This window comes from Quercus suber, unplaced genomic scaffold (assembly GCF_002906115.3).
Source record: "Quercus suber isolate HL8 unplaced genomic scaffold, Cork oak 2.0 scaffold_28, whole genome shotgun sequence".
In the NCBI taxonomy this organism is placed as follows: Eukaryota; Viridiplantae; Streptophyta; class Magnoliopsida; order Fagales; family Fagaceae; genus Quercus; species Quercus suber.
Window position 1 is genome coordinate 1,449,242 of NW_027069493.1, and position 23,495 is coordinate 1,472,736.

At 32.0% G+C, this 23,495-nt stretch overlaps 2 protein-coding genes across 2 annotated transcripts; both read left to right on the forward strand.

Moving 5' to 3' along the window:
* Positions 1 to 248: 248 nt before the first annotated feature.
* LOC111986294 (probable inactive purple acid phosphatase 27) lies at positions 249 to 7,674 on the forward strand. The gene is given in 14 exon segments (XM_065769548.1): positions 249 to 887; positions 1,005 to 1,092; positions 2,625 to 2,891; positions 3,024 to 3,135; positions 3,517 to 3,631; positions 3,817 to 3,949; positions 4,924 to 5,077; positions 5,208 to 5,232; positions 5,459 to 5,654; positions 5,777 to 5,847; positions 6,383 to 6,473; positions 6,568 to 6,756; positions 7,236 to 7,316; positions 7,435 to 7,674. Coding segments are annotated over 14 exon segments (1,917 nt in total). The 5' UTR covers positions 249 to 546; the 3' UTR covers positions 7,489 to 7,674.
* Positions 7,675 to 20,354: 12,680 nt separating this feature from the next.
* LOC112034873 (calmodulin-like protein 30) lies at positions 20,355 to 20,711 on the forward strand. The gene has a single exon (XM_024067683.2). It carries the CDS (start codon positions 20,355 to 20,357, stop codon positions 20,709 to 20,711), a length of 357 nt encoding a protein of 118 aa, XP_023923451.2.
* The last annotated feature ends 2,784 nt before the right edge of the window (positions 20,712 to 23,495 follow it).

The window sequence follows — 23,495 nt, forward strand, 5'->3', positions numbered from 1 at the left end:
AAACCCTTAATTAAATGGAATATTACCAATAGATAAACAATCTAAAATGTATTTGTTTAGACAAATAGGAGTCTTGGACAAAACTTTCTATGGATTATATATATATATATATATATATGAGGTGATAATGAAAAAGAAGTCAAAGTAAAGAGGCACACATCAGCACGTGCATCAAGACAATTCATACAAGTAAAAAGAAAAAGAAAAAAAGACTATTTGTCAGAGTTGCCATATCTCAATCATAAATCATTAACACAACCAGCAATATCATGATATGAAGCCAAACTTCCCTAGTACAAATCACCTAGATATGTATGCATTAGCTGTGTTTATGCATTATACATATAGTATCCTAAGCAGCATCATTCTCCAAATTTTGGATCTACCATTCCTTAGTTTCAATACTGACAACGACATAAAAGGAGAGGTAGTAAAACAAATGCAAAGTTAAGAGAACTCAAAAACCATAACAATTTCTTCAACTCTAGACAAGAGCTTTTGAGTTATTCTTAGTCTTTTTTTCTTGGTCCATTGCCGCCTTCTTTAATGGAAAACTCCACCCCTTGGTTGCTTAAAATTTTCTTCTTACTCATTATCATTCTTGGTTATTCATCTTCTTCTTCTTCTTCTTCTTCATCTTCTTCACGGTTGCATCCTTTGGCTAGCATCTCCATGGCTGAGCACCGGAATTACACTGCAATATCGGACTTTCGTGTACTAAATAGAAGGAAGTTGCTCAAGTGTGATGATCCAAACCCTTATCTAAAAATTAGTGTTGATCCAAACTCTTCCCTGTCAAATGAAGAATACCTCACGGTTACTGTTAGTGGAGTTTTGCTTCCTTCTAGTAGTGATTGGGTTGCCATGATTTCACCATCTTCTTCCAAGTAAGAATTATATAGAAACCTTTTACAAAACTTACGCATTTAATTTCATCTATATATTCTTTAGATTATATGTTACTAAGTTTGTTTATTAATTTGTTCTCTAATATATAAATGCAGTGTCACAGATTGTCCATTGAGCGAGGCTTATTATGCACAAACTGGTGACCTTAGTGATCTTCCTTTACTATGCCAATATCCTGTTAAGGTATTACGATTCTAAATTTGAAAGTCAAGCATGCACTAGTAAAGATGCAGATTGTATAGAAGGTTTTTAATTTTTACTTTTTATGAAATCAAGAAAATAAATGAAAAAGGGAATGACTGTCATGTTTTGTTAGATTATAGCAATAGTTGAAGGACACAAAAATTTGAAGTCTTTAACTTTTTGTTGACCTCTTCAAAACTTGTCATATCATTATTTTTTTTAAAATAATAATAATCATAGAAGGGACCGCATAAATTGGTATTTGTATTCTCATTGGTGAAAAAAAAACGTATTTTCAATGGTGAGTTTATGTTAAAGTGAGGTTGCTCAAATGAAATAATGATATGCTTTGTTAAAAAGCAATAATGTTCTGTTTGTTTTGATTGAAAATTTTATATGAATATAATTTTTATTGTTTGCTGATATTTGGTAGTATTATAAAAAAAATAAGTTAAAGGAAAATTATCTCTTAATTTTCATTATTTAATTAGCTTGGTATGAGATAAAGTTATTTCCACTAAATTTTTTTTTGAAAAACAACTCTATATTACATTAGACTAAATAAGAAAAGTTAAGATATAGTTTTCTTTAAGGTTGATACCAAACATAAAAAAATGAGATAATTTCTAAAATATTCTTTTTTTAAAAATGAATTATTCTTCAAAAAATGTTAATGTCGAAACAAATTGAATGATAATAATAATAATTGTTGAGGTGACATGTGTGTTCTCATTGGTGCAAATAAACATAATTCCAATTAAAATTTGTCATGTCAATAATTATAAAACTGATAGTGAAAATTATGAAGGGTAATAATAGAATACTATGGAGGTGCAATAATTGCATACTCCCTTTTACATAATAGCATGTCACACTTATTAAATTTATGGTAAGATCAATTATTATTTATTCATGTGATAGGAATGAACATGCATTTATTTTACTTTCAAAATATTCTATAATTTTTCATAAAAAGGGTGAAGATTATTTTGTAGCATTACTGGCTAAAGAATATTAGCTATAAATTTGTAGTTGACTAGTTGTGCATTGCCACGTCATTTGGGAAGGAAAATCAAGTAAAAATTATATAAGGAGAAGCTATATAATAGGAATGTAGAAAAACATAATAGAGGAAGAAAATACTTCCATATACTTAATGTTTAGGACGGCCGCATATATTTAATACATTCAGGTAGGTAGGTAATATGTCATAATTAACTAAAAAAGTCCGAGCAAGTAATTGAAATTGCATTGGAGTGACTTGAACAATTGACTATAACATTATTATAAACATATGTATCATTCTATCTCATAATAATGTACATTCCTTGTGGTTTTTCACATATGTAGTTGATTGTCCAGGCCATTGAATTACATAATTGATATATATGGTTTCTTTTACTTATAGAGAAGAATATAACTAAACACAAAACATGGATATTCTAGCTACCAAAATAACTTTGAACTTATAAATTTATGCATAAAATTGACTTCTAAAACTATATATTATATATGTTTATGTAAAATCTCAGGCTCAATACGTGAAAAATGATCCAGACTACCTCAATTGCACGAAGAAGGATTGCCAGGAATCTGTGCTTGGTAAATGTGTGGTGGCCACTTGCAGTGGTTCCCTAACATTTCATGTTATTAATATAAGAACCAACATTGAATTTGTGTTCTTTGCTGGTGGCTTCGACACACCTTGCATTCTGACTAGGTCGAACCCTTTGGATTTTACTAATCCAAATATGGCACTATATGGACATCTCTCAAGCATAGATTCAACTGGGAAATCGGTAAGGAGCTTTTAAAATAAAAAATAAAAAATACTTGTTCTTGATTTGGTTTTCAAACAGAGATAGATACAAAGAGAAAAGCCAACATAAGGTCCCTTATTTTGAACATTTACAAATTGGTTATTGGTACAGATGAGATTAACATGGGTTAGTGGGGATGACAAGCCTCAACAAGTGCAATATGGAGATGGCATGTCACAAAATTCTGTAGTTACTACATTTACACAAGATGATATGTGCAGTAGTGAGTTCCCTTCTCCATAGTTTTTATTGTTACCTTCTAATTAGGCAAACAATGGTATGTTAAAGATTTCTTTTATATCATCTTAAGAGGTTGGCTAAGTGGTTCTTATGTTTTCATGATATTTTAAATTCGAAACCTCTTGCCAGCATTTTGGGGAGGGATTCCTCTTAGTAATAACCTAGTGTGTGTGGGACGGGAGGACTGCACATGCTTAAGGAAATAGTCAAATATTTGAAGAGGTCTGAATATCCTTATATATATATAATATTTATTTTATATATTAAGCCAATTTGATTTTCTCTTTTTTTTTTTTTTTCCTCCAATTAATTGTCCATCTTCTACTTAATTAGATTTTTTTTGTGTATGAAACTGAAATTATAGGTTCGACTCTACCAAGTCCAGCCAAAGACTTCGGGTGGCATGATCCAGGCTTCATTCATACAGCAGTGATGACAGGACTTCAGCCTTCAAGCAACTTCTCCTACAAATATGGAAGGTATGGTTAGCATCTCTCAATTTATCACGTAATTTACTATGTCATCAAATGTTCATCTGTCAAATAGTTCTGAACAAAGTTTTTATTTATTTATTATTTATTTTTATTTTTTAAGATTAACTTAATTAATGATCATATATAATAAATGTAAATAGCTAACATATCTGGCATTACGTACAATGCAGTGATTCAGTTAGTTGGAGTAATCAAATCCAATTCAAGACTCCACCAGATGCAGGATCAGATAAACTCTATTTTATTGCATATGGTGATATGGGAAAGGCTCCTCTTGATTCTTCAGTTGAACACTACATTCAGGTAGGATGTGTTCAATATACATAGTACCCTTATCTTATGGTTATAAATTCTAACTATAAATTAAAAGGTTTGAATGTATAGATTAAGAAATATTAAATCTTCGATTATCATACTACAAATTTAGTATTAAAAAAAAAAATTCTCAGTGATTCATGGTGGTGTGCACACAAATTTAAAATTACTTTAAAAAAAAATATTTGCAAATAATTTGACATTCTTTAAGACAAGTAAAAAAATAAAATAAAAAATAATAGAGCATTATATTCACATAATTTTTTTTGTCCTTATGACATTCATTAAAAAAATCCAATAGTAAACTATAAAATTCATTGGTGTTTTAGCATGACAATAAAAAAAATAATCATTGAAGGGACCACATAAATTTTAAATTCTATAATGTATATATTAAAAAAAGGGAAATTCTAACGAGCGCCTTTAGGGCATAGGTTAATAATTCATTTTTGGAAAGTTTTTTATATCACTTTTATGGAAAATGAAAAAAGCTGTCAAAATATTAATTTTTTTTTTTTCATAAAAACTTTTTTCTGAATTGCTAACCAATATTCTAAGGACACTTGTTAGCATGACCCTTAAAAAAATATAGTTAAATGTCAAAACTTTATGTGCATTGATTACACATTTTTCATCTACCAATGTACAATTATCACACCTTCATGAGTGGATTAAGGGTATCAGTTTAACAAAGACTAATATGGGTCTTATAAAAATCTTAGGGAGTTGGCTTAGTAGTTTTTAAGGTCTCATGAAATCTTTGAGGTTTTGGGTTCGAAACATCTAACCCCCATATTAGTGTTACACCTAAATTAAAGGATTTCTCCCTATAATTGAAACTCTTTTTTGCAAAAAGAAAGAAAGTTACATCCTCACCAAAGTGATGAAAGTATAATCTATTAATTATATGTTCTTCATATTTTCATATTTAGGGTGTTCTTAATAATTTCCTGAACTTATAGCCAGGATCGGTCTCAGTGATTAAAGCTGTGACTGATGAAGTGAATTCTGTAAATGTGGACTCCATCTTCCATATTGGAGACATAAGCTACGCTACAGGTTTCTTAGTAGAATGGGACTTTTTCCTTGAGCTTATCAACCCAGTGGCCTCTCAAAGTTAAACAATTTATCAATTATTTATGACATTATTTTTTTTTGTATCATTATTTTGATTTAGTTTTTATGGTATTCTTCAACCTCCAAATGAAGCTCAAAGAATTAATTGAAGCACTTAAATTAGCTTGAGATCCATTTAATTGAGCAATCATTAAAACTTCTATTATGTTTTTGTTACTTATTCACAACAAATGTAATTCTTGAACAACACATTATTTAATCAGTTTTAGTTTCTAAATCTCAAATTGGTTGCTAGGCATATATATGTGACCGGAAATACATATACATACAAACACATACATAATTGCTGCTGTTGTTATTATTACATATGGTAATCCTAAGAACTATTGGGATTGACTAAATTTTTTTTTTTTTTTTTTTTTTGGTTAGGGACTATGTAGACTCAGGATCAGTATATGTAACTCCTGATTCAGGTGGAGAATGTGGAGTTGCTTATGAGACTTATTTTCCAATGCCAACTTCGGCAAAGGATAAGCCTTGGTATTCCATTGAACAAGCTAGTGTTCACTTCACAATAATTTCAACTGAGCATGATTGGTCAGTGAATTCAGAGCAGGTAATTACAAAAAGATAATATCTTGTGTTATTATCATTCATTTTTTCAATGGAGTTCTCCATTATTTGATTTGATGTTGCCTTTTCTCTTACTCATCATTTCATGGACAAAATGTAATACAGTATCTATGGATGGAAGAGGACATGGGTTCAGTGTAATCGATCAAAACTCCATGGTTGATTTTTTGGGGTAGGTATATTTCATATACATTGAAAAAGAGAGGGAGGATGGGTGCACAAAATTACGAATTTATCCTCAAACTATATAGTTTAAGTTCAATTTAATCACTTAACTATTAATTGTGTCGATTTAGTCCCCACGCTTTCAAAACTAAGTCAATGTCATTCTTAAATTTCCTATTTGTTCAATTTTAATGAAATTATATAGTTAATTTAGAAAATGGGGCACAAGTCAAAAACTTATTTTAGAATGTGTACAAAAGTCTATATTAAATTAATTTCAGCTATTAACTCTATTAAAATTTAAAAGGATAGGATCGACCAAATAATCAAAATTCACTTGATTTTGAAAGTTGTGAGACTAAATTGACATGGTTGATAGTTGGAGGATCAAAATTGAACTTTATCCAACAGTTGGATAACCAATTAGTTAATTAACAAAGAAAAAAAAAACCCTTCAACTTTATGGAAGTGCTATATAGGAGTGTATGTCAAAACAATTGGCCTATGTAGTAGCTTAATAAGTGGTGTAAAATTTGCCAATTGCAGGCACCGACCAATGTACACTTCTTCAAACGCTGACACTAGTGTTGATCCACAATTTGTTAATGCTGTGGAACCATTACTGCTCCAGTACAAGGTACATTCCTCGATCGAGCTTGTATGATGAATTATCAAATTGGTCATTTTTTGTTTGTTGCCTTTCTCATTTGCAATGTGGGAATATGAACAAGGTCGACTTGGTCTTGTTCGGTCATGTTCATAATTATGAGAGAACTTGTGCTGTTTACCAAGGAGAATGCAAGGCCATGCCTACAAAAGATGCAAATGGGGTAGATACATATAACAACCGCAATTACAGTGCCCCAGTGCAGGCAGTGATTGGTATGGCTGGTTTTTCCTTAGACAAATTCACAACTGATGTAAGTTGCTCTCTGTCTTCACATGTATACATTGTTAAATTACCAATTCCTCTAAAAGTTTAAACTATTGGAATATGATATATTTAATCATTCAACCAATACTTCTATCCTTCTCAAAAAAAAAAAAAAAAAAAACCAATACTTCTAACACTCCCTTCTTGTGTGGGCTCAAATTCCCTTTTAATAGGTAAGGCTCAATACTTGGGATTTTAAATGAAAGGTAAAGTGAAGTAAACAGAGATCGAATTTAGGATCTCCTACTCTTTTTTTCTTTTATGGGATATGATCTTCTACTTTGATACCATATTAAATTAACGATTTTCCCAAAAGCTATATTAAATTACCGATTGTTACAAAAGTATAAACTATTAAAATATGGTAAATTTTATCATTTAACCAATACTTCTAACATACGTATATTTGTGTATAATTGTATGTTTATGATGAATGAACTTGCAAATTACTTTGTTTATGCACAGTCAAATAGCTGGAGTTTATCTAGGATTTCAGAATTCGGTTATGTAAGAGGGAATGCAACAAAGGATGGGTTATATTTTGAGGTCAGTATGCTCAATTCAACTTTAGGATTTGACTATAGAATTTATAGACACATTTTTTTTTGCTTGTATTCTATGTGTATATATGTTTGTGTCTTATCCTTGTCCTTTGTTTTGGCAGTTTGTGAACGCAAATACAAGAAATGTTGGTGATAGCTTTCGCATTATTAAATAGCAAGGTCCCTCATAATCATCATGTATAGAACCTTATCCATTTCCATTACCCACACATATATGGGCCTCCCAAGGTCTTTACTGTACATCAATTATTTTCAAATAAAAACCCCCATGTCTTCGCAAAAAATACAATGAAATAAACTATTGTTTACGAATATATATAGGACTGGCTTTTATAAACAAATGGAAGAGATTATTTAGGGTTTGGGAATGGCTAGTTTATTATATAGATTGATGTGATTAATTTCTAATTCTTTCTCTCTTTTCTATTTATTTATTTCTTGTATATAAGAGTAATGCTTTATTAAGATTCTATAAAAGAGTTATTTCTGCATGTGTTGAAACAGTAGTTCTATGAATATATCTTTTATCAAATTCAAGCTATATTTTATTAATTAGCTAGAAGTATAGAAATATAACAAAACTTTTTTTTCTTTCTTTTTGAAATGTGTTAGATAGGCAATAGAATTGTGGCTGAATTTCTTAATCTATATGTCCTGCCAGTCCTGGTGTTTCTTGATAGTTTTATTTATTTATTTATTATTATTATTATTATTTTTTAGAGATTCTTGATAGTTATTGTAGAGTAAGATCTACTTAATTAGAAAAAAGGGTTTTTCTAATTCAAGCTAATCCTATAGATGGGGTTTCAAACTAAGGAGCATTAATCCTTTAAATATTTTAGAAGGAACATTTGTATGTGGCTTAGTAGTCAAGAGTTTGATTTTCCTACAATTGGTTCGTCTTAATGGGACAAAAAATGAAAGAGTATATTCCCAATCAAATATTAGTCAATATTGGAAAACTTTTTTTTTATTTTTTTATATACTAATCTTTGCAGTTTAAGGATTTCATCATAATCTCTTTTTATTCACATTTTGTTTATAGTTTGTGAAATATCTAAAGTTAAAGAGCTACATGGTGATAATATGCTTTATTTATTGCTTTCACATTTGATACGACGTTCAATTTTAGTTCTAATAAGTAGTAATATCAAATGAGCCAATCAAAGAATTTTGAGGATCAGCCAAGTTATAGCTATTTTGTGTGTGAGCTTTGTTAAGTTAAGCTCAAGCGTAAAGACATTAATGGGCGGCACCAAATTGTTTTGTGCCTCCAAACCCAATGACGGTTAATCAATGTGGCTTTGTTGGAACTCCAGGGACCAACAAACCTATTGAGGAAGGCTACTCAAAGCCCCACATTTACGTGGACTATTTTGAAGCCTATAATTTTCATCTGGAAGCCCTGACATTTTGTGCGCTAAATCTAAAAACAAATACAGGCAGAATCATCTTGAAGAAAGAATTAATCCTTGTGAGTCGTGCTCAATGGCAAACCTCTAATTTACTAGCCTGCTTGAGGTGTCATGGCCGTTATTGTTTTTATTTAAACTAGTTGCTGAGACTGCATAATGCGGATAATATTTTTAGGGTAGCCTCGTTATTTTTTTTTTTTTTGACTAATTTAATAAATAGTAAAGTAATTTATAATCATATTTTCATTTATTATATAATTTTTCTCAAGAATTCAGAAGGTAAATTATCAAAAATATTAATTTTGCAATAAAATTTATTTATAATATTTTGTGTATCATTAAAAGTATATAAAATTTAGAAATTATTCTTTTAGTTTTAGACAAACTTTCTCAAACTCAATTTTTTGAACCATACAATCAAAAACACCAAGAAAATTATCTAAATATATATATATATATATATATAAAACTCAACAAAACCACAATTCAAAATAAAAAAAGAAAGGGAAAATAAAAATATTGTAACTCTTTTTCCTTTAAAATTTAGACAAACTTTCTCAAACTCAATTTTTTGAACCATACAATCAAAAACACCAAGAAAATTATCTAAATATATATATATATATATATATAAAACTCAACAAAACCACAATTCAAAATAAAAAAAGAAAGGGAAAATAAAAATATTGTAACTCTTTTTCCTTTAAAAAAAAACATTTTTGATCCTTATATTTTGGGTCAATTCTCATTTTGGTCTCTATTTTGATTTTACTACTATTCCAGTTCCAAAAACCAAAAAATCAATTCTATTTTTGTCTTTGCAGTCACAGAAAATGCATACGTGACAAACAGTTTAACATGTTTATGTATAAATATATGCTTATAAAAGGATAGTTCAGCACTTGTACAGCTAAGAACAATCCATTCCAAAAGTCTGAAACTTAACAATTGCTTGCATATCACTAAAACCGATCCAACAACAATTAAAATATAAATAAGACTTAATTTAACTTACACACGCTAAGAAAGTTCCCAAGTCCTCTCCCCCATATGAAAAATCCTAAATTAATGCTTTAGCCCTAGAACTAGCCTTCCCTGTCTTCTAATAAGTCTTCAAACTAGGCTATGCCCAAGTCATTGTATTTCATACTAGCTAGTACCTTGTTTTCCTTGTGAAGATCTTAGTATGAAGATGCAATGCCACTAATACACAAAGGACTAACCATTCATTTCACGTGTCTAAAGCATTTATACATTGTGTTTGTTTCATTATTTGTTAAAATTTGATTTATTATATATGCTAAGTTTGATTCAATTGTTTCCCTAAATGAGAATGCAATGTACGTAGTTATAGTTGTACTGTGTGTGGATTTTTTGTATTGAATATATATTTATTTTGATGTTAGTGTTTTAAGAAATTGTGTTACTTCTTAGCGAATAAAAAAAATTAAAAAAAAGAAGAAGAAAAGAAATTGCATTACAATGTCATTGTCTTCTCAATCATTGTTGTGTTACTTTTATCAAGGCTGTTATCATTTTTATTTAAATTGCAAAAAAAAAAAAAAAAGGGATGGAATAAGAAATTCATCTTTGGGGTTATAGTAAAAACAATATTTCTTTCATCATTTTGGAATGAAAATTTATAAAGAGATTCAATATTAAATTAATGTAGAAAAAAAAGTTAGCACCTATTTAATGTTAACAAAATATAAATAAAACAAAAAGACACAAGGATTTGCAACTAGAGAGAAGGGAGAAGACTCTTTGAAGATGGATTCAATAGGTGAGAACTCAAGGAAGAGGTCGGGAAGTCGATTAACAATGAGGTCAGGAGTAGAAATATCTTGCGTTCCCACTATACCATATGAAGGAAGATCCAAAGTCATGCAACTAGATCATAATAACATCTAGATCTTTTTTGTTAAATGCTATAGCCAAGGAAGTGGTGTTTGAGGTGACAAAACAACTAAGAAATGGAAAAGGGTTTTTCTGGAGTCTAGGCTCTATTACTAGGGTAAAGTCTATAAATTGAATTGTGTAAAATATTGTACAAGGTATTGCCTTTATAGAATAACATTTTAAGTTCTAACACAATGAATTAAGATAGTCTATAGAGAGAGCACAATTGGTTGAGTACTATGTCCAATGAAATATAATCCATTAAAAGCAATATATATATATATATAAGGAAAATGGTAAAGCAACAAACTATTTCACAAACTGTTAACATGGTGAATGGTTATAGGTAAGTAAAAAGTGATGTTTAGTGGCAAGTCCAAATGAGAACCAGTAAGAATCTATCACACCAATAATTTGTAAAAATGCCATAAAATAGTTTTTAACTATAGTATTACTCAATATTTTAACATAAATGCAATATTTGTTAAGGTGTAACACTAAATGAAGAGTATCAAAAAACTTGCCGCATGACAAAAACTTAGGTTATTTCCTTAATATTCTTCTACAAAAAAAGGTTTATTTCCCTAATATCATAATATGTGAATTTACTCAATTGGTGCATTCAAAGATCTACTACTATGATATAAATGCAAATTTTATTAAGGTTGAAGCTTAAATGAAGAGAGTATCAAGGAAAGTTCCATATGGCATAACCTTATACTCTGCCACATGTGGCTGTGGCATTTTTCCAAAATATTAGTTCACTGAACGTTTTAATGAAGTAAATACACAAATTAACTATCAATAGGTGTACATTAATTCCTATATTAAAAAAAGGTGTACATTAATTATTTATATAAAAATTGTTTACACGGTTAATTTTTTTTAAAAGAATTATGTAAGAAAGCATAATCTTATGTAGGAGATCATGAGGTTACATCCAGTGATGCTTTGTTATATAATAATTTTTCATTTAGCTTTCCACCATACATTCTAAAAAAAAAAAAAAAAAAAAAGTTAATCTCTAGTTAGTCTTACTTAAATTAGCTTTGATGAAAGACCATCAAGAAAGAAAGTCCCACATCTAATCATCTTAGAGGTTATTTTCTTAACTCAAGTCCACGAATTGGGCTCCATTGACTTCATTTCTGTTGATGAGTTTCACGTACAATGCAATTATCCATTTCATTCCCTTCATTTCCTTCTTTGACATTGGATATGCCAAGAGGTTAAAGCTTTAGTATTTGGGGTTGTAAACTCCAGAAATACTATTTTTTTAGCATCAAACCACCAAATACATGCATTACCCAGTGTAAACATTGCATTTTTTACCCCTTACAACGTGGGCCCCTATTCCCCAATGATGTAAGAATTCTAAAGCCAGAGGTTAGTTTAGGGCCCGATTAGATGAAATTTGACTTGAGAAAAGTATTTATGGAAAATATAACTATTTTTTGGACCATATAAACTATTTTTGAAAAAGAAAGGCCATGAAAAACCCTAGGGCATACGTACGCATACACGCGTATGTGCATGCATGCTCAAGGTCTGTGTGCACATGCTTCATGCATGTGTACGCATACACGGGCATGCATGCACATGTTAGGGTTTCGAAAACCAAAAAGGAAATGTTTCTACATTAAAATTTGGTTTGGAACAAATCTCACATCGTTTGGGAGCTATCCTAAACCCCTATTTTCAATTATGTAAAGCCATACATGGTAGGATTTTAGAGGGAGAAGAATTCTGGTGGTAAAGCACATAAGATTCACTAGAAAATAGTGAATCAAAGAGGGAGTTTTTTACAAAACATTCTCAAGTCAAATTTTACTTCATTAGGACCTATTCTGATTTTGATCTTTAAGTTCTAAGTTTACTAACTCGTTTTTTAATTAGTTATGACTAGATAGATTAAGGGGAATGGTCGAAATCAAACTCTAGAGAGTTCTTGTGTGGGGGTAAAGGTTCTATCTTTGGCTTTTCACTTTTCTTAGTTTTTTTGTAATTCTTTGGTTTGTTTATATGTTTTAATGCTCTAATATGTTTGTTTAGTCTAGGCTTGCTTTACTTTTATATTTTGAGCATGTTAGGTTGTTAGATTCTTTGTTTTTGTGTTTTTGCTTTGTACTTTTCTGAGTTAGGGTTCTTAGGGTGTGAGTATGCATGCAACTTGCATGCGTGCACATACTCGTAGTATGCGTACACATACAGTTGGGTGGCTGCGCATGCATACCCTATGTATTCGTATGCATATTCTTGCCCAGAAACCCTAATTTCATCTTTTGCTTGTTTTCTTTTGTTTTTATTCACATGTTTATCCTCTTTTAAGCCTAGTTTTCACATCTGTACATATTTGTTTGCTCTGTTTTATCTTGTTTGTTTTGTTTTGGCCTTTTAATTGTTTATCAGGGTTCTAGGTTGTGTGAATACCATGAACATGCATTCACCATGAATATTCATATGCATTCATATGAACATGCATTGGTTTGAATATAAGTTTGTTTTGATTAAATAATATGAATATGCTTGGGTTGAATGCCATGTCTTTGATGTTTGGATGTCATAAACATGCTTGTTTGATTTTGCCATGCGATGCTTTCTATCCTTGGATATGTTTGCTCAATGCCATGATAGATGAATGATTAGGCTTGGGATGATTGATGCCATGTTGTATGCCTTAGATGCATGCTCGAGAGTTTGTGAGTTAGAATGATGTATTAAAGTTGTCTTTAATGAGATTAAGATTTAGAACACAATGAGTGCAAGCTAACCAACGAATCAGATGGGGTTGGGTGCCTAACACCTTTCCATCCCCATATCGAAACTCTGGACACTTGCTTTGGTAAAAGACCAATCCTTCCACAAAGGACGCTATATTTATGATTCCTAGACCTAATCTAAGTGGCGACTCCATTTTTCTTCGTCATGGTCCACCTTAGGCCAAGACGTACTTCCCATAGATTTGGGGAAACCCAAATGCCATACTATTTGATAAAATTTTTACAATCCTACTACAGTACACTTCTAAATATCATTATTTTATTTTGAGACTCTCTTATCTATCTTTTCCTCACTCACTTCTCTTCTCCCTCTTCTCTCTGTTTCTCCCCTTCTCTCTGTTTGTCTTCTCTTCGTTTCTCTCTCTTTTCTATTGCTCTCTCTCTTTCTCTCTGGTTGTAGTCATGGGTGGGTTTGCTACCATGGGTCAGTTTAGGTCATAGGTTGGTGGATTTTAGTCTTAGGTTTTGCTACCATGGGTAATGGGTTTACTGTTCAGCGTGGTGGCGTGGTGAGGTGGGGATCGGCGTGGTGGTGTGGTTGTCAACGAGATTGACATGATGGGTTTCTTTGTGTTTTTTTTTTCTCTCTCTTGGTGGTTCTTGTGGTGGCTGTTTCTTGCGATTGTGTTATTGGTGGTGGTTTTTCATGGTTTCTCTGTGTGTGTGCGTTTGTGTTTGTGTGTGTGTGTGTGTGTGTGTTTTTTTTTTCTTGGTGTTTCTTGCGGTTGTTGTTGGTGGCAATTTTGGTGGCTTTTTAAAAACAGGGAACCAATTGTGGCAGAAGCAACAAGAATTTAATGGGCAGTACAATCGGCAAAGTTGGAACAATCTTAGAGAATCATAGTGGAAGGGGCTGCTAAAATATATATTGATGCTTTAAATGGAGATTCGGTTGATGTGTGTCTAAGGCAATTTTAACCCTTTGTAATGATTCTAGGGAACTTAGTCACCGTCTGATAATTGTTATGGTAGCACATGCTTTAACCAAGTTTGTAGCCCATGCTAGGTTATCTTTATGTTGTAATAATTCCTCTCTATCCCAATTGTTTTGGAAGCTTAGAGGAGAGGTGTTGCTAGTCCTTGATTTCATCTTTTGTGAGACTTATTTTGTGAGAAAGACTGAGAGTCACACCTTGGAAAAATGAAAGAGAATGTAATACTCTCTTTTATAAATACCACACTCAATCATGAATTTCAAACATTGAATATATGAGCTAGCTTCCATTCTTGGGTCCCTCATAAAAAATTACTAAAGTTTATATCAACCTAAAGGGTTTTGGTTCCCTATCAAAGATCTACGAGTCTTAAGTTTATTAGTTTTTCTACATACGTAACTTTTACCCCAACTTGAATATTATTCCAAACCCAACTAAGATTGATGGGGTTCAAGTAGGAGACAAGCTCATGATTTGCAAGGTTGTAACTTGTAAGCACTTTGAAAGCTAAACTTCCCATTTCCAATGTCACCCCAGGATAGGGAATCCTTGCCCTTTGTGTGGATTAGATTGAGAAAATGGCAGTTAACTTTAAATGAATTCAATGAAATTCATATTTGGATCTTGTGCAATAGTTAGAGTTATTGTACCATGCAATTACCACATCTATATGAGATGTAAAAATTAATGATGTAAATTTTAAAAAATAATAATAGAACTTATTTATTTATTTTGCCTTATTGACTATTTGACCCTACATCCATGTGGTAATTGCTAGGTGTATTAGCCTCAATCCGTGAAATCTATGGGGAGAGAGAGGGACCGGGGTCAAAGAGAGGTGCGTTTACCTTAGACAACAATTGATCACTAAAGGGGCTAGCTACTCAAGCTCTAATGGTTCCTAAAGGAGCCCAATCATGACAAGAAATGGGCCGTCCATGAGGTACAGATGGCTCACCCAATTCCTTTGATGACAAATAGGTCAGCCCAATATTAGGGCAATATCTTTCGTACAAAAAATGTCTCTGAGCAGTGAGCACCTAACAAACAATCCGGTTGAGGTTGATTACTAAGAGCATCAGCAGCGGGCCTCCTATATGCCAAATGCAAGGCACAATTGGCATTCAAGCCCAAATACTGATCAGCAACGGAAATGTCATATGCTAAAAGGCTAAATATTTTTGAGATATAGCTACAGTACCATCTCAAATGTAAGATGGTACTGTAGCTGAATGTTATAAAAAAAAATTAATTTTTTAATACTTGAGGCGTTTTTAACCCGGGAATTTCTCTCTCCACTCTCATTTTTTCTGTTCTTTTCTCTCTCTTCCTTCTCTCTTTCTCATCTGCTCTCTTCGGACTCAAGACTCTCTCCGATGCTCCTCTCTCTTCGATAAGTTAGATGCTTCATGGGCATCAGCGTGGAGATCGGCGTGAGGTGAGATCAGATTCGTGTAGATCGGCGTGGAGATCGGATTTGTGGAGATCGACGTGAGGTGAGATCGGATTCGTGGAGATCGGCGTGAGGTGAGATTGGATTCATGGGCATCGGCGTGGAGATCGGACTCGTGGGCATTGGAGGTGAGATCGAATTCGTGGGGTTTGGGTTGCTGCTTTTATGATTTGTGAGGTGAGATCAGATTGTCAGTTTTGTGATTTGTGGCTTGCTGGGTTTTGGTATGGTGGGTGGGTCTCAGGTGGTGTGGCCGTGGGTTTCGTGGGTTTCAGGTGAGGTTTCGTGGGTTGCAGATGGGTGTGGCCGTGGGTCTCAGGTGCGTTTGGAATGGGTCACAAAGGGTGCACGGTGGTTGAGAATTTGTGGGTTTTTTTGCCACCGGTGGTGGTGGCTGGCAGTGGCTAGTTGCAGGTTGCTGGGGTTGGTACTCTTTGCCGGGTTTGGTTGCAGGTTGCTGGGGATGTGGGGTTTTTTTTTTTTTTTTTTTTTTTTTTTTTTTTTTTTTTTTTGTTTTTGGTTGGTTCTGATTTGCAGAATGTGGTTTTTGGTGATTTTGGCAGGACGTTGGAAATAAATAATAAAAAAAGATTAAAAAAATAATATTTTAATAAAATGGTAAAAATAATAGAGTTTTGGGTTGTTAGGATATTGTAAAATGGTATGGTATAATTGATAAAGTAAGTTTTTAGGATGGTAAAATAAGATGGGATAGGAAAACCGGATGCGGATGCTCTAAGGGTCTTATTGTTTTTGTTTAAAATTTCAGTTTATATTTTCTTTTACTTTATTTACAATTTTCAAAATTTTTTTTAAGTGTAATTGTACTCTCTACCGTTTATTTATTTATTTAAAAAATTAATTGATAAAATTAATCTATTTCAAACACCCAAATGACATGTGGAAAGTGGGTCAAATTTATCAGTTGGATAGGTTTTGGGTTGGGTCATAAACGGGTTGGATACAGCATTACCCAATTATCCATTTATTAATAATATAATATAAATTAAATATCTATTACCCACCCAACCCATTTAAGCCAACCTATTTAATCTCCAACCAACCCATTTAACCCATTGGACAATTAGGACTACATTTTCTAAAAAAAAAAAATAATAATAAAAAAGGTCAATTATTTTAAGAGAAAGTTCAAAACATCGTACTTGACTTATATTTTCCAACATTTTCTCTTGAGCCAAACAATACGTTAACTTATATATTCCTCAATTTTCTCGTGAAACAAACAAGATACTGGCCATCATGATAATATCATAGAGGTCATTGAGGGTTGAAAATGGCTCTACAAGTGAACAACCTCTTAACCACAAGATGATTTCAGTGCTAGATTTAGAGTCGGAGACGAGGGATTCGCCGAAGGAGATGATGGAGGAGATGAAGTTGTAAACACAAAATTTCTCAATTACAAAAAATCAAACAATTGAAAAGAAATATGGTTTGCAAATATAAATTTTTATTGATGAATAATGAGTACAATCTCTATTTCAATTTTTTTACAAAAGAATACCCTCTGATTCTATCTTCTTTGAACTTGACTCGAACAAGAAATCTTCTTAACTTTAATCGGAAGATGGATTGATCGGTTTTCACAATAAATTTCTAGCTTTGAGCTTATTAGAGATTTATTGTCCATCAAGTTCTTCAAGCCATTCGAATGTTCTTCAAGTTCTTCAAAGATTCTTGAGACAGAATTTCTCTAGAGCTTAGGCCTCTTGAAAACTTGGTGTTGAAAATGAGAGGGGATGTCCTCTATTTCTAGTGATTTTAGAGGATAAGTTCCATTTCGAATTGATATACTTGAAAGTATGTAGTAGACTTTTGATTTGCCTAAATTCTTCTTAGAGATAATTATCTCTATTTATCTATTTTGATAAAGATCATATTTTGATAAAGATAATGATCAACAAAGATAAATAATTATCTCTATTTATTTTATTTTAATAAAAATAATTATCTATCAATTTTGATTAGAAAATTTATCTTTATTTTATTTATTTATAAAGATAATTATCCAGAAATTTTGAATAGGAAATTTATCTTTATCTTGTGAGGCAAATGACATGTGGCAAATTTCAATATGTCAATATAATATCAATTTGGATGACACATGTCATCATTTGATTTAATTAATTTAATGACATTAATTTAAAATTTGCCACTGAATTTTGATGTGCCATTTTATAATTGGCTTAAAATTTTGCCTCATACAGAAGTCAGCATTGAATTCACTAGAGAATCTCCTGGTGTCAAAACAAACATCCATAGAAAGATCAAAACACACAAATTGTGAGCAAAGAAAGAAGAAAATTCATAATCACAGATCCAAACACAGATCGAGAGCAAAGGATGAAGAAAATGAAGAAAATGAACAACAAGATTGAGATCTAAATCGGAAATAGATGAGAGAGAAGAAATGACCAACCTGAAGCCATTTTGACAAGATCATTGCACAAGAAAGAGAGAGAGACAGGGAGGTTGAGATCTTGGCTAAAGAGAAAGAGAGAGTTAGAGGAACCAGACAATCTTAGGATATGTAAGTGAGAAGAAAATTCAAAAAAATCAATAAGAAAATTTCTCGTTAGGGTTTAATTTTTCTCTTAGGAGACGGAGGGCGCATGGAGTATGGCAGCTATGTTTAGAAATTATTTTTTCTTATTACTTTTTGGGTCACGCTAACGAGTGTCATTAAGGCATTGATTAACAATACATTTTAAGAAAGTTTTAACACAATTTTTATGAAAAATGAAAAAAACTATTAAAACATTAATTGTTTTTTTTTTCCCATAAAAACATTAATTGCTGTCAAAACATAAATAAATAAAGATGGGTTACCAAGAGTACTCAATAGGTTTACCCATTAAAACTCATTTAATTATTTTACCTAATGGGTCTTTACCCATTTAACCCAAATGTTTAATTGGGTTGGGTCAAAGCTTACCCAAATTAGGTGGATAATAGATGGCTTAATGGATATGGATATAGATAAAAAAATTTCCACTCCTACCATCGACAGAGGGTGAGAGACGTAAGTCTAAAAAATAAGGGGGTGTAGTGCATTTATATGGGAGCAAAGAAAAACAAGTATTCTTTCTTCAGCCGGAAGACATGCAAGGAGATTGGGGGTTTCCACTTCCGCTAGAAAGAATTTTTGGTGTGTCCAATCACAGATAGAGGAGTTTATATTAATTCTTAGAGGATTGTTATTTTGTATTTGTTATTCACTCAAGTTTTGGGTATAAAGTTGAAAAGATATCATGATTGATTTTATAGTTGTGAATTTATTTGGGGTTATCACATTTTATTTTTCTTTTTAAGAAGAAAATAGTTTTCACATAAATTTGTTCATTCTTGGATGCGATTGATATTTTTTTAACAAAGTTTGTGGCAACAAACTTTGTTATAGCTAGCGTACGCCTACAACTCCACTCAATATTTTTTAATTAAATGTAAATTTTGAAAAATCTGTCATTAATTTAATTATATTTTTTTTCTTATATCCTCCATAGATCAATAGTTACGTCATTAATCAAATTTAAATTTCAAATTTTTATAGTTTAGAATTATGCATAAAAAATAAGTTTATGAATCTAATAATAAATAACACTTAATTAATACAATATTTAACATGTGTATTTTTTTTTTATATACAAGATAGAAATTCTACTATAGCCTAATCTAAGTGTATATGTGTATGAAACTCCATTCTGGAGACTTGAACCTTGGCTCTTACCCCTCACACTTCACAAGCACTTATAAACATTTATATTTGTAAAGTGACCACCACATCAGGGGTGTGCGGTGGTAACAAGTGTATTAAAAACATTAAAACCATGCAATTTAATAAGTAAAATTTTAAAATATATAACCACATTAATTTTTTAATAACAGTTGTAGTTAGGCTACAATCAAGTTTGTAGCAAAATTTTGTTAATTTTTTTTAATTTTATTAACTTGATAATTTTGGTTATAATACTTTTTTGGGATAATGATTGAAATTTTAAAATCACATATATAATATTAGATTGTAGGCGGTGAACGGTTGAAGATCCTCCTATATACGTAATAGACTCTCTTTCTGCTTTATTCGCCGTGTGGCAAGAGGGGAGAATCAACAAGACGCGTTTCAACTTGTTAGGGAGAATATCTTTTTTTCTGCGTCAACCTCGCACTAATTTAGCCTACTTCTTCTTTATCTCTCTGGTGATAATGTCCACGAACTTAGAATGGAAGTTTTAGGCAAGTGGCAAAATGAAAGTGGTTAACCAAAAAGAAAAAGAAAAAGAAAAAAAAAAAAATGAAAGTGATTGTTTGTACGCGTTCTTACAAATTAATTAGAATGAGAATGAGAATAAACTAGAGCACAATCTTCTTTCTTATAAGATGAAAGGGACGAATATTTCAAAGCTTGTATATATATATATATATATATGAAGGATGAATGGTCTTTGATAGTGTAAAAGTAAACTATCTTTTCTCTGTGTGACTTTTTCTTGCAACACAGCTCCTTTAATCATATTAATAATGTCGAACTTGAGTTTTCTGAATTTCCAATATGGAGTTTCAAGAAAACCTTCACTAAAACCAGCCCAGAGGCCAAGCATCTCCAAGGAAAGACAACGCTCTAGCAAGAGCATGTCATCAAGTGGTAATTTCCAGGCAAACGTGGAAGAGTTAAGATGGGTTTTCAATAAATATGATACCAACAAAGATGGGAAAATCTCCCAGGAGGAGTACAAGTTAGCCCTGAAGGCTTTGGATTCAGGAATTTCTGAAACTGAGGTGGCCAAGGCATTTCAGAGCATTGATTCTGACGGAGATGGCTTCGTTGATAAACATTTCCTCAATTCAGAACTAATTATTCATGATTTTATACTTTAGTATCAATTAAAAGAAAAAGAAAAAAACATAATATAAAAAATAAAAAGCTTAAAAGTTATCATTGCATACTAAGAAAACAAATAGTACTAATAATTTAATACAAATAAGTTATCATTCTGCCCTAAAAAAAATTTAAAAATTACAAAACTTCAAAAAAAAAAAAAAAACTTTTTTCTGTACCGGCTTACCGGCCGGTACCGGCCGGTATTGCTCGAAATTGGCCGGTATGGCCGGTACATGGCCGGTACGGCCGGTATTTAAACCGGTACGAAACGTTGATGTTTCGATACCGGTATGCAGCCAGTACGGTATGTACTGGCCGGTACGGCCGGTACCGGTACGGTATCGACCACCTTGGTTTGAGGTGACAAAACAACTAAGAAATGGAAAAGGGTTTTTCTGGAGTCTAGGCTCTATTACTAGGGTAAAGTCTATAAATTGAATTGTGTAAAATATTGTACAAGGTATTGCCTTTATAGAATAACATTTTAAGTTCTAACACAATGAATTAAGATAGTCTATAGAGAGAGCACAATTGGTTGAGTACTATGTCCAATGAAATATAATCCATTAAAAGCAATATATATATATATATATATATATAAGAAAAATGGTAAAGCGACAAACTATTTCACAAACTGTTAACATGGTGAATAGTTATGGATAAGTAAAAAGTGATGTTTAGTGGCAAGTCCAAATGAGAACCAGTAAGAATCTATCACACCAATAATTTGTAAAAATGTCATAAAATAGTTTTTAACTGTAGTATTACTCAATATTTTAACATAAATGCAATATTTGTTAAGGTGTAACACTAAATGAAGAGTATCAAAAAACTTGCCGCATGACAAAAACTTAGGTTATTTCCTTAATATTCTTCTACAAAAAAAGGTTTATTTCCCTAATATCATAATATGTGAATTTACTCAATTGGTGCATTCAAAGATCTAATAGTATGATATAAATGCAAATTTTATTAAGGTTGAAGCTTAAATGAAGAGAGTATCAAGGAATGTTCCATACGGCATAACCTTATACTCTGCCACATGTGGCTGTGGCATTTTTCCAAAATATTAGTTCACTGAACGTTTTAATGAAGTAAATGCACAGATTAACTATCAATAGGTGTACATTAATTCCTATATTAAAAAAAATGTACATTAATTATTTATATAAAAATTGTTTACGTGGTCAATTTTTTTTAAAAGAATTATGTAAGAAAACATAATCTTATGTAGGAGATCATGAGGTTATGTCCAGTGAAGCTTTGTTATATAATAATTTTTCATTTAGCTTTCCACCATACATTAATTCTAAAAAAAAAAAAAAGTTAATCTCCAGTTAGTCTTACTTAAATTAGCTTTGATGAAAGACCATCAAGAAAGAAAGTCCCACATCTAATCATCTTAGAGGTTATTTTCTTAACTCAAGTCCACGAATTGGGCTCCATTGACTTCATTTGTGTTGATGAGTTTCACGTACAATGCAATTATCCATTTCGTTCCCTTCATTTCCTTCTTTGACATTGGATATGCCAAGAGGTTAAAGCTTTAGTATTTGGGGTTGTAAACTCCAGAAATACTATTTTTTTAGCATCAAACCACCAAATACATGCATTACCTAGTGTAGACATTGCATTTTTTACCCTTTACAACCTGGGCTCCTATTCCCCAATGATGTAAGAATTCTAGAGCCAGAGGTTGGTTTAGGGCCCGATTAAATGAAATTTGACTTGAGGAAAGTATTTATGGAAAATATAACTATTTTTTGGACCATATAAACTATTTTTGAAAAAGAAAGACTATGAAAAATCCTAGGGCATGCATACGCATACACGCGTATGCGCATGCATGCTCAAGGTCTATGTGCACATGCTTCATGCATGTGTACTCATACACAGGCTTGGCCTTTTAATTGTTTATACAGGGTTCTAGGTTATGTGAATACCATGAACATGCATTCACCACGAACATTCATATGCATTATATACATGCATTGGTTTAAATATACAGTTTTTTTTTAATTAAATAATATGAATATGCTTAGGTTGAATGCCATGCCTCTGATGTTTGGATGTCATAAACATGCTTGTTTGATTTGCCATGCAATGCTTTCTGTCCTTGGATATGTTTGCTCAATGCCATGATAGATGAATGATTAGGCTTGGGATAATTGATGCCATGTTGTATGCCTTAGATGCATGCTAAGGAGTTTGTGAGTTAGGATGATGTATTAAAGCTGCCTTTAATAAGATTAAGATTTAGAACACAATGAGTGGAAGCCGACTAATGGTTTAGATGGGGTTGGGTGTCTAACACCTTCCCATCCCTATACCGAAACTTTGGACACTTGCTTTGGTAAAAGCCAGTCCTTCCACAAAGGACGTTATATTTATGATTCCTAGACCTAATCTAAGTGGCGATTTCATTTTTCTCCATCATGGTCCACCCTGGCCAAGACATACTTCCACAGATTTGGGGAAACCCAAATGCCATCCTATTTGATAAAATTTTTACAATCCTGTTACAATACACTTCTAAATATCATTATTTATTTTGACACTCTCTCTTATCTATCTTTTCCTCACTCACTTCTCTTTCCCTCTTCTCTCTGTTTCTCCCCTTCTTTCTGTCTGTCTTCTCTCCGTTTTCTCTCTTCTCTGTTGCTCTCTCTCTCTGGTTGTAGTCGTGGGTGGGTTTGCTACCATGGTCAGTTTAGGTCATAGGTTGGTGGATTTTAGTCTTAGGTTTGCTACCATGGGTAATGGGCTTGCTGATCAACATG